Below are 12,503 nucleotides of genomic sequence, written 5' to 3'. Positions count from 1 at the left end.
AGCGGTCCTCGGTTACTTAATGGCTGCCGATTCCCTGCCATTGGATTACTTCTAGATTCCCTGCCAAACTGGTTGTCCTCACTAAACTATAGCTAGCGACTTCCACAGGCGGTCCTCGTTCTTCGTTTTGTTACTTCAATGGCGGTTGTTAGTTACTTTTATAGTTACCAAATCCCTGCTATTGATTGATACTTCTCGATTCCCTGCCATAATAGTTGCCCTCACTAAACTATAGCTACCGACTTCCTTAGGCGGTCCTCTTACTTCGTTTTGTTACTTGAAAGGCGGTCTTCGGTTACATTCATAGTTACCAATTCCCTGCCATAGAGTGCTTCTCGATTTCCTGCCAAAGACGGTCCTCGATCGCTACTGCTCTCAATTCCCTGTCAGAGGCGGTCCTCATTCTTCAGTTAGCAACTGTTGCAAAACCTCAATGGCGGTTGTCAGTTACTTTTATAGCTACTAATTCCCTGCCAAAGAGTGCTTTTCGATTTCCTGCCAAAGACGGTCCTCGATCGCTACTGCTCTCGATTCCCTGTCAGAGGCGGTCCTCGTTCTTCAGTTAGTAACTGCAAAACCTCAATGGCGGTTGTCAGTCACTTTTATAGCTACTAATTCCCTGCCAAAGAGTGCTTCTCGATTTCCTGCCAAAGACGATCCTCGATCGCTACTGCTCTCAATTCCCTGTCAGAGGCGGTCCTCATTCTTCAGTTAGTAACTGCAAAACCTCAATGGCGGTTGTCAGTTACTTTTATAGCTACTAATTTCCTGCCAAAGAGTGCTCCTCGATTTCCTGCCAAAGACGGTCCTCGATCGCTACTGCTCTCGATTCCCTGTCAGAGGCGGTCCTCGTTCTTCAGTTAGTAACTGCAAAACCTCAATGGCGGTTGTCAGTTACTTTTATAGCTACTAATTCCCTGCCAAAGAGTGCTTCTCGATTTCCTGCCTAAGACGATCCTCGATCACTACTGCTCTCAATTCCCTGTCAGAGGCGGTCCTCATTCTTCAGTTAGTAACTGCTGCAAAACCTCAATGGCGGTTGTCAGTTACTTTTATAGCTACTAATTCCCTGCCAAAGAGTGCTTCTCGATTTCCGGCCAAAGACGATCCTCGATCACTACTGCTCTCAATTCCCTGTCAGAGGCGGTCCTCATTCTTTAGTTAGTAACTGTTGCAAAACCTCAATGGCGGTTGTCAGTTACTTTTATAGCTTCTAATTCCCTGCCAAAGAGTGCTTTTCGATTTCCTGCCAAAGACGGTCCTCGATCGCTACTGCTCTCGATTCCCCGTCAGAGGCGGTCCTCATTCTTCAGTTAGTAACTGCAAAACCTCAATGGCGGTTGTCAGTTACTTTTATAGCTACTAATTTCCTGCCAAAGAGTGCTCCTCGATTTCCTGCCAAAGACGGTCCTCGATCGCTACTGCTCTCGATTCCCTGTCAGAGGCGGTCCTCATTCTTCAGTTAGTAACTGCAAAACCTCAATGACGATTGTCAGTTACTTTTATAGCTACTAATTCCCTGCCATAGAGTGCTCCTCGATTTCCAGCCAGACGGTTTTAGATCGCTACTGCTTTCGACTCCCTATCAGAAGCGGTCTTCGTTCTTCCATTGGTAGCTTCAGAACCTCAGAGGCGGTCCTCGGTTACTTTAACAGTTAAGAGTTTCCTGCCAAAGAGTACTTCTAGATTAACTGCTAAAGACGGGTTCACTATCGCTACTACGATTCCCTGTCAAAAGCTATATTTTTTTCTCTCAAAGGTCGGTCTTCTGTCATTTCGTCGTCGATAGATTACTCCAGATTCCCAGCCAAAAGCGGTCCTCAGCCACATGATATCTCAGCGGTTGATTCCCAGCTAAAACGCGGTCCTCTGTTTTATAGTTCTTGAGGCCCTATACTCTATTTGTAAGGATTAAACTAATCGCATACCTTGGTAGGTTTCCCAATATTTGTAATGTAGTTTTGGCTCGTGTCATTTAGCGGATATAGTGGTGTTACTTCTATCAATTTTCCCGCGTCTGGTGACGTCACGTAAAACTTTTGTCTCCTGAAATAAAGCAGTCGTTTTGAACACGTAAAACAAAATGATATGACGATATAAGAAGAAAATATTTGTTGTGTAGCCTGAACTGGGAACAATTTTTTCTAGAATCCTAGTTAGGATGCCAGTTAGGGCTAGGTACTGAATTAGGTAAGAGCAGAGTGTGAATTTTTAGTTTATCTTGCAATGGACTCTTGGATTTACTCAGTCGAAAAAAGAATATTAATTTGAATATTTCGCTTATATTATTTGAGGTGTTGTTGTGTGCATGACCTCAACTCTTGCGCCGATGCCTATTATGACTGGATAATGTAAACGTGCGTTAACTTACAAGTAATCTATGTCAACATCAGAAATATTGCCAAGGCTCGAATCATTCAACTCCACGTGAATATCATTTTGCTCCGATATCGACCTCACGTAATGGCCTGTCGCGAACAGGACAGACTTAATCGCATGAAGGTTGGCTTTACAAGAACGACGATCTAACCTGGAACATGACATAAAAACATTTTTTATTACTTTAAAATAACGTGCCTATTCATAAAATATTTAATACTAAATATAGCTAAAATACATCAAAAACTTGGACCCGAGGCCGAGGATGCTAGCAGCATTGTTCCGCTGTATTGCGATATTAATACCAGTGTGCAACGGTGCTAGAGTCAGACCAAGTTGACAGCGATTTTGACAGCCCAGCCGGCCTAGCCAAGGTGACAATCGCTATCGCTTCGACAACGAAACGCTGTGTGTCTCTCTGTCACTCTTCCATATTCGTGCGACGCAATGACAGTTGCGTATTGATCGCTACGAAGCGTAAGCGATTTGCATGTTGGCTACGCGGCCAGACAGTGCAAGTGTTATTTTAAACGTCAAACATCTATGAAATTATGACGTTTACTTAACACTAGCACAGGCTGGGCTATCAAAATCGTTGCCAACTTAGCTTGGTCTGATTTTAATACGTTGCACGAGGTAGCTGCCTGATCTTCAGCCGGCAGTCTCATGAGCGTCAGAATGGCAGGACCATGGCAGCTGTTTCTAACGACAGTTACTCCAAGTTTTAGTATCTCTTTTGTACTATTAGGTACCCGACATCTTGGAGACTCTCGTTAGAAGTAGCTATCATGGTCCTGTCATCCTGTCTCGGCAGTCTCTTAGCTAGCTTATCAAAAAGCTTAATACCACGGGCCATTCTCAATGATCTCAATCTTCCAGTTGCTTTTTTAAGTTCAGCTGTGTGGCATTACTGGCATCCAACCATGGCTTTTTCAAAGTGTTTGTATTTTTAAGTAACGTTCGTACGTAAGTATAATTTTGTATGGGAAGTATGACATGTTTTTCTACCCAATTATCTGTCATTTGGGAAAATATATTATATAATAGGCATTTAACTCGCTATATCAAAGAGAATTTGAAATAGAGGTGGACATTCAAAGAAAATTTTGTAGCCACTGTAAATTTAGTGCTATCTTTCGACACATAATTAAAACTTTTAGAACGCCATTTGACTTTGATCCTTATCCTTCACTGATATGTGTGTAATTAGTTAAATATCAAAAAGTGGCGCCATCTTAATCCAAAGGTTGTGGCGCCATCGCTCGAAAGTCAAAAGATGGCAGTAAATTTACTGTGGCTTTTATTTTGATTTCAAAATATATAATGAATCTTTAACGGAGATCTCTGAAGCTGACTGGAATCTGAAAGTAGCAAAGGTACGTTTTCATAATAATCAGCAAACTTAAGATGATAATGATGATGGATAATGTTAATGATAATAATATTTATGTTGATGATAATGTTAAATAATGATATAAGTTATAACAATACAAGCAGATACAGAGTTTAGTCTATCAGTTAAATATAGTACTGGTAGTCAGTGTCAAATAGATAGTGACAGCTAAATATATTGTAGCACACCCTTGTTAGAGGTAATCCATTAATTACATAACACGAATTTCACGAATTTTTCACCCTCCCCTCTCCTTGTCACACCTGGTCATATTTGGCAACTCCCTCACCCCTGGTGTGACGTCACATATTTAGCAATCTTGTTATAAGTGTTATAACAACATAAGCAATTCGAATGAAGTATTATTATTTTAATAAAACAATGTTTTTAATAGGTAATAGCAATTTAGAAATTTTATGACACGAAACCAATTAGGAATATTAATTCCATGAATGAAAACTATAAGTAGGTATATCAAAAAAACTAGTTGCAAAAACTAGTTAATTAGCTGACTGCGAATACAAAAAAATCAAAACGATATTTGTCTACAAGTAAAGTTAAGTGACGTCACAAAACTGTTCACTCCCTCCTCCCTCATGTCACAACATGTCACATTTTCTGTACCCACTCCCTGACGTAATTAATTTATGACGCCTTACCATAGAAACAAGTGTGTTCAACACACAACACATCCTTGTGTCGACAATATATGGGACATCTGGCCTCATTGTTACTATTTATTTGATGCTAACTTGTACCTCAACGTCATCCGAGGGTCTACGCAGAGTTCTAGAATATTTCGGTCACATTACAAGAAAAAAAGGTTGCCAAACCTTGAGAAGTCAATCGTGAGCGACGAAATAGATAGGAAAAGGCCTCGTGTACGCAGCCAAATACATTTTTCTGACGGCTTTTGACGTACAGTTCACAACGCCCTCCACACAGATGGAGAAAGATCGTTTGAGAGAAAGTGATGCAGAAGTAATCATGATCCTCAATACTGGGGTATGCGACGAGGTACCTCAACGTGTAGCCATGCCGGCACTCGCACACGAACGAGCCGGGCACGTTGCGGCAGTGCTGCGAGCACAGGTCGCGCGAGCACTCGTCCACGTCCGCGCAGCTGCGGCGGTCGGCGAGCAGCTCAAAGCCGGGCTTGCAGGTGCATTGCGGGCCGAAGGGCGTCGCCTGGCAACCGTCGCTGCAGGTGCTGTTCTCGCAGGCTGTGACTACGGAATAAAAAAGTATTTTCTGAAAAGTACGAGAAAATTAAAAGTTGCTGCCGACATCCACGCCGCTGATGGCAGTTAAGAGCTTGATTTGGTCTCTCGATCTTATTAACGGCCAGCCTTCTAGGCACCTTGCCCATTGACGGCGATTTGGGCCAATTTTTTTATCTTTAGTTTAAGTTGTTAGTAAGTTTTATTATTTATGTTTATTTCTTTGTTTTTGGATATTAAAAGTATTGTCTCGTTTAATAAAATAATACATATAATGCGCTAATTCTGCGATCATGCTGGATACTTTTTACAAGCTTTTATGTAATAAACTTATTTTCAAATAGTATCATCGAGCTGATCTGATGATGGAGACAGGTGGTCAGGTGGCCATAGGAATTCTGTGATGAAACAACGCAACCTAATTAGGTTACAGTAGGGATTGTAAGTAGTTCAAATTATAGCACTTACCTACTGCCTAGCGTATGACAAACATCTCGCCACTCGACCTGTCTAGTGCGATCCATTATAGTACACCATGTTGGCTACATTAGAATAGTTCATGGATCCATCGAAAACCTAATTGGAACATTTCTTCAGTCTGATCACACACTTCACTCAAAGCACTGCCCGGTGCGACAGAGGAATCCATGGTGGCACGCTGCTGGAGGATATGGTGGTGGAAATACGCGGGATGTCACCCAGACGGATCCATTGGAAACACAGTTATAACAGTTACAACTTACAGCACTGCCCGTTTTCATCCGATCCATCAAAACAGTCCGGCGTCTGGTCACACACTTCTCTCCACTCAATGCACTGCCCGGTGCGACAGAGGTATCCATGGTGGCACGCCGCTGGAGGGTATGCTGGTGGAATCATGCGTGATGTCTTGTTCGCTGGGGGTCAAAAGAAAAATTAAGTAACGAAATTTGATAAACTGTTAGCGGAAAGGCGCGATCTACAAAGAAATTATAAGCAGAAACAAAATCAATGACTGTTTAACATTAGCTACAATATTTACTTGGGATTCTGTTTTTTACAAAGGTCAACGAACGATCTACGGGAAAAAGATACACTTACAGGGCTTTTTTTGAGGAGTTAGCTACATGGTAATATAAGTTACGAAAATTCCCCAAAAAAATCTTAGTGATTTTTTTTTCAATCTGTCGCCGCTTTTTGAAATCCGAATATCCTACGCGTGCTTGGTCACCCTAAAGTACGCCTTCGGAGGCGTTGCATAGCGTTGTCAAGTATCATGGGACATCCTTATCTGTCTATCTCACTTGTAGGCGATAGATACTTATTTTATATCTAATGTAAGTTTGGTTATAATCTTATTCATTTAAAATATATAAATTTATTCCTGTTATTAAGAAAGCCAAAGATTTCTTTATAACGTACACGAAAGTTTTCAAAAATCCCTGGCTACTCATTACGTCATTGTATTAGTCGTAATTCTAATTATTAAGATTTATTTCGTGCATGCTAACTCCATCTGTTGGACCTATAGTGTAAATATTCAAATAAAGTCTCAGAGGGCGCTGGCGTGTATACTTAACCTATAACATATTGCGAATGTTGCCTATCTGCTCACCACGCGACACGCGAGCACTCTCTCATCATTTCACTTAAAAACCTAGTTTTTATCCATCTTCCACCTGCGTATCCTACAATAAGCTGGTCCTTCGAACCGGATCTCATGTGAACAGTGCCAATAAATGTTTTTTACGCCACCGAAGATGGTAATAACTCGACGACAAAAAGAAATGGCCGCAGCGAAGGCGAATTCGGAACCACCGCCTACAGCCGACGTGTTACCTGGTACATCTAACTCCAAAAATGAAGTCAAGACCTCAGCACCTTCGGTTGCAAGCAGTAGAAAATCTACAGCATCCTCCATAGCAAGGCGTAAACAGCTGGAGTTGCAAGCAGCAGAGGAAAAGGCTCGAATTCAGATGGAGCTGATCGATAAGCGCCTAGAAGCTGACCTAGCCGCCGTTGAGGCCGAAGATCAAGAAAAGTCAGACGTCGCTAGTTCAAGTGAAGTGCATCAAGATCGAGTGTCGGACTGGTTAACCCAGCAACAGCATGCTGCCGAGTACCGCCCACCTGTGCCCCCGAGCCGGTCACAACAGTTTCCGATCGTGCAGCACCAGCACAGCATGTGGACACCGCTAGCAGCATCATGGAGTTGGCGAACGCCCTAAAGAACATGATGGGCCAATCATCATCGCATCGCGAGGAACGTCTACTCAGCCGTTTGGCCACTCCGCGCGACCTACCTATATTTAGCGGAGACAGTCTAGAATGGCTGCATTTTAAAAATGCCTACGATGAATCTTTATCGTCATGCAAATACTCAGAATACGAAACTCTGTCCAGACTTCGACGAGCACTACGTGGCGAAGCCAAAGAAGCTGTCACCGACCTACTGATTGGCAATACTTCGTCCAAGGACATCATGGATGCTCTCGAACTTAAATATGGACGAGCGGAAACTATCATTTGCAATATAACTGCACAATTACGTAAGTTGCACCCATTACCTACGCATTATCAGCAAGATTTAGTTAACTTCGCTACAAAAGTAAACAACTGCGTTGCAACTATACGTGCATTAAAACAAAGTGATCATTTACGTAATCCCGAGCTCGCGTCCGCTATTACAAGCAAATTACCGAGCACACTATTGGGAAAGTGGACTGAATATGCCTACGAGAAGATCCTAGCAGGAGAATCAAAACTAGAATTGCTGGCACAATTTCTAAAGAAAGAAGCCAACATGACCTTGGTCACCGGAGCTGTGCAGCCGCGAGAAGTAAAAAAGCCAGCACCGACCGAGCCCCATTTTAAACGTGATAAAAACAATGACAAAAATTTATACGCACCCCATACTTACCACCAGTACGCGAACTGATTATATTTCGTGCTCATTTTGTAAGAAGGGCGCGCATTCACTACCCGACTGTCGTGTATTTAAACGTGCGATGCGCAGAGATAAATGGAAGTTTGTTAAAACACAAAGATTGTGTTTCAAATGTTTAACCGCACGCCACGATATAAACACCTGTGATGCACCTGAGTGCGACATAGAGGAATGCGGACTAAAACATCACCGCTTACTTCACTGGAAACAAGTTACATCTTCTACGAGCACATTATCATCGGATCCCGTGACTCCCGTGAGTAACGAGCAACCGAGCACGCCGCTCCCGCCGGACCCGCCGCTTGCTCAACCGCGCCGCGCTGCCAGTGATGCCGATGCTACGATCGCTCACGTCGCGAGTGTCGCGACGCCCAACGATGTGACAACCGATTCGAAAGAGAACGTGTTATTAAAAGTAGTACCCGTGAAATTGTATGGACCCCGTGGCGAAATACAGACTTATGCGTTACTTGATGATTGTGCTTCAGTTTCGATGTTGGACTCTAGTCTAGCCGATGAACTTGGTCTACAAAGTGAGCGTCCTAGTGCGATAAGATTCATAGACGCTTTCGGCCTTGAAGTGTATCAACCTGATGCGCCTAAAGTTCGCGCCAAAATATCTGGACTGGACAATACTTTTTACGATATAAATTTACGTAAGAGTTCTAAGTTAAATTTACCACCGCAAAATTTATCAGCCATAAATCAAATTTCATGCAACAAGTTATCTAAAATTAAAAATGTTGTTTGTAAAAAACGTGTAGTGCCTCGCTTGCTTATAGGTGAAGATAATTATTATCTAATAGCACCGCTCGAGATCATTCATGGTGGCAGAAATGCTCCATATGGAACCCGCTGTCGGCTGGGATGGTGCATCCACGGCTACTGCAGTCGCGCTCACTCCTCCGCGTCTCAGGTAAGTCACAGTGTTTGCCATCTCGCTCATTCTTATGATGGGATCGACAGTACTACTAATCTTGATAACAGTGCATTTAATGACCTAATAAAGCAATCGTATTGCCTAGACGCCATAGGAGTTTCGACCTTATGTCGCGAGAATAAGGCACATCTGCGTGCTATACAGATTTTAGACGAAACTGCACGTTTGATTGATAACCGGTGGGAAGTAGGTTTACCGTTTAAACAGGATAACTTTACTATGCCCGATACTTATAATTATAACTATGCATTATCTCGCCTGCAATCTTTATTACGTAAATTTGAATATGACCATGTTTACGCGAATAGGTATGCTCAGGAGATAAATAAGTTATTATCCGAGGGGTATGCGCGCGAGTTACAGGAAAACGAGCTCTCAGTCGAGCACGTATGGTATATCCCAACTAGCAAAAACACGCTTACAACAGTCTCAAGACTACAATGTTTTCGCTCTTATATTGATTTTATATCATCGTATAAGCCCGGATTTGGGCACAAATTATAAGCGTATTTATTTTAATATCGTTCTAATATCAGTCTAATTGAATGCTGTTTGCGTTTACAGTAATCTTCCCAAAACTAATTTAAGCTACCTCAGGCTAATATCGCTTTTACATAAGTATCTTGTAAGCCTAAATAAACTTATTTTGATTTTTTGGAAGATCACACAGAGTTGAAACATTCTATTTGTAAAGTATAAGTAAGTGTACGAATAAAATTAACTGCAGCGTGACAAAAAAAAAGTGTAAATATTTATCAAACTGTTTATGAATTATGTTTAAATATAATAACGTGCTCGTTATCATCGTGTGTGTTCATGTTTTACGGTAAGTATTCACGTGGGAAAATATTATTTACTGTAAAGTAAACCCTGTTTTACGCTTCAAAATTCATACGCCTGATCAAATATGGGTATTTGTATCCTCTTATAATTATTTTATTTATTTATTTGTATTGATAGGGAGCCATTGCTGTAGGTGTATTTTTCAAGCGCACTATTAGAGTATTTTAAGATTATTTACACTAACTTTGGCATTCTGAATACAAATGATATGGCCATGTTGAATTAATTAGGGTTTCTTGCTTTACTTAGTAAAACCCTTAATATATTTGTTTATCCTTACTTGATTACTAGACACATACTAATAAACTAAATGTCTTTTTATTTAAGTGACAAGGTTGTTGATGCGAAATGGTTAAATTTATGGATTCCCAAAATCGATTTAAGATCAAACCATCTTATATTAAACTTGTCTTGTGTGATTTAGTATCCTGATCCTATATCACTCCAATATCTTACTAAAGTGCCGCTGTTGATCTTATTATAGCTTTAAATAAGATCAAAAAAGTACGTACTTACAGTGTCCTTATGCTATGCTGATATTAGCCTTACATTCTTACAATAGCATTTAGAAAGTCTAATATAAAATCAAATGAACTTAGAGAATGGGGATATAAGACCAGGTACTCTCAAGATCAATGAGACTTCGTTAATGTTATTGTAGGAGCAAGAGGCTTATAATAGTATTATGCTATGCTGATATTAGTCTTGCATTCTTACAATGGCATTTAGAAAGTCTAATATAAAATCAAATGAACTTAGAGAATGGGGATATAAGACCAGGTACTCTCAAGATCAATGAGACTTTGTAAATGTTGTTGTAGGAGCAAGAGGCTTATAATAGTATTATAAAATGCTCTTATAAACATATATAAGACTAGGTAATAAGACTGACCTTACTAAAGTCTGTCCTAGCTTGTCTAAGACTCATATAAGAGCGATTGTTATTCCAAAACAATAATAAGAGCGCTATAAGCTCACCACTCTTATAAAGTGCGCAATCTGAGACTTTTTTGCTTGTTGGGATTTCACATTTTGGCGTACAAAATGTAAATAAACCCGGTAAATTAAGATTGGTTTTTGATTCAAGCGCACGCGCTAGGAATAACATGTGTTTGAATGATTATCTATTGACCGGGCCTGATTTATATAACTCGCTTTTAGGTATAATGTTGAGATTGCGCGAAAAGGAGTTCATCATTATTGGTGATATTAAGGACATGTTTTTACGTATTAAAATTCGTCCAGTAGATCAACATGTCTTTCGATTTCTATGGCAGGCGTCAGCTACCGATCCGATTAAAACATATGTGATGCAAAGCCTTATTTTCGGTGCAAATTGCGCGCCTTTTATCGCGCAACATATAAAAAATAAAAATGCACTTAAATTCGAAGACCAGTATCCCGAAGCTGTGCAAGTGATTATAAACTCCCATTATATGGACGATTGTTATTATTCCACTGACAGTGAGGAGAATGCTATTCAATTAATTAAAGATATTACGTACATACATAGCATGGGCGGCTTCGAGATACGTGGTTGATCTAGCAACAGTAAAAGGGTTTTGAACGCGTTGCCAGCCACGGCGCTGGCTCAGTCAGCTGTTCAGTTCAAGGACGGAGCTACGAATATGACTGAGCGCGCTCTCGGTTTCATGTGGCATCCTGCTGACGACACCTTTAGCGTAAAAGTGTCGACTGGGCAGATCTCGCCCGAGATTTCAAATGGAAGCGTCCCGCCTACAAAGGCTAAAATGCTAAGCATTATTATGTCAATTTATGACTTACATGGTTTTCTCACTCCGTTTGTTATAAAGGCTAAAATTTTATTTCAAGACGTACATCGAAGTGGAGTCGACTGGAAATGCCACATCCGGCCTGAAGAACATACTCGTTGGAAGGTTTGGCTCGACGAGTTGAAACAGCTGGACTCGCTGCGTATACCGCGCTGGTACCTGCGGGCCGGCACGTGGACGCCGTGTTATGATTCACCGTCTACGTCTGCGTCTTGCGAGAAGATAGTGGATATACAGATGCACATTTTTTGTGACGCATCGATTAAAGCGTACGCCACGGTAATATATTGGCGTTTTACGCGCGCTAATGGTTCCGTACTCGTTTGTTTGGCTGCTAGTAAAAGCCGCGTAAGTCCTTTACGTCCGATTTCGGTCCCGAGACTCGAATTACAGGGATGTCTTCTTGGAACACCATTGGCAAAGACTATTGCCACTGAGCAAAAAAATCTAGTGCCCAGCAAGCGATATTTTTGGTCAGATTCCAGTACTGTCTTACAATGGATAAGAAGCGATCCCAGGAGCTACAAGCCTTACGTTGCTCATAGGCTTGGGGAAATTGATGAGCTGACTAATGTCAACGAATGGCATTACGTGCCATCTCGTTTAAACATAGCCGACATTGCTACTAAGACGGATAGTCCTCCACTGAACTATAATGACGAGTGGTTTCAAGGTCCAGCGTTCCTGCGTCAACCCGAAGACCAGTGGCCGAAGGACTTGAAGAATGCGAAGATCGTCGAAGAGGCTACCTGTGAAAAAAGAAATGTTAATGTGGTTAGTACACTTGAAATACACTTACCTGTACCCGATGAAGGACGTTTCTCGAACTGGATCCGACTTGTACGCACTGCTGCAAGAGTTATATATTTTATAAAAATATGTAGACAGAAGTGTCAAGAAAGAAAACTAAATCAAACGAGAAAGAAGAATGAAAAGAATAAACATACAATACAGTTTGATTCTGCCATGATGAAGTTAGCAGAAAAACATATAATAAAAAAGTGTCAGT

The 12,503-nt window shown here is 41.3% G+C and overlaps 1 protein-coding gene across 1 annotated transcript in view; it reads right to left on the bottom strand.

Moving 5' to 3' along the window:
* The window catches only part of LOC133530450 (vitellogenin receptor-like), a 57,267-nt gene that overhangs the window by 10,061 nt on the left and 34,703 nt on the right, over positions 1–12,503 (bottom strand). Inside the window, exons 28-31 of the mRNA XM_061868359.1 lie at positions 5,736–5,888; positions 4,794–5,001; positions 2,372–2,530; positions 1,929–2,046 (exon numbers count right to left, since the gene is read on the bottom strand). Coding sequence (XP_061724343.1) covers positions 1,929–2,046; positions 2,372–2,530; positions 4,794–5,001; positions 5,736–5,888 — 638 coding nt within the window. The remainder of the gene's footprint in view (positions 1–1,928; positions 2,047–2,371; positions 2,531–4,793; positions 5,002–5,735; positions 5,889–12,503) is intronic.

The sequence above is a fragment of the Cydia pomonella genome, chromosome 22 (assembly GCF_033807575.1).
Source record: "Cydia pomonella isolate Wapato2018A chromosome 22, ilCydPomo1, whole genome shotgun sequence".
Lineage (NCBI taxonomy): Eukaryota > Metazoa > Arthropoda > Insecta > Lepidoptera > Tortricidae > Cydia > Cydia pomonella.
The sequence above is the reverse complement of the archived record's forward strand: the minus strand, read 5'-3'. Positions and strand labels throughout refer to the sequence as shown.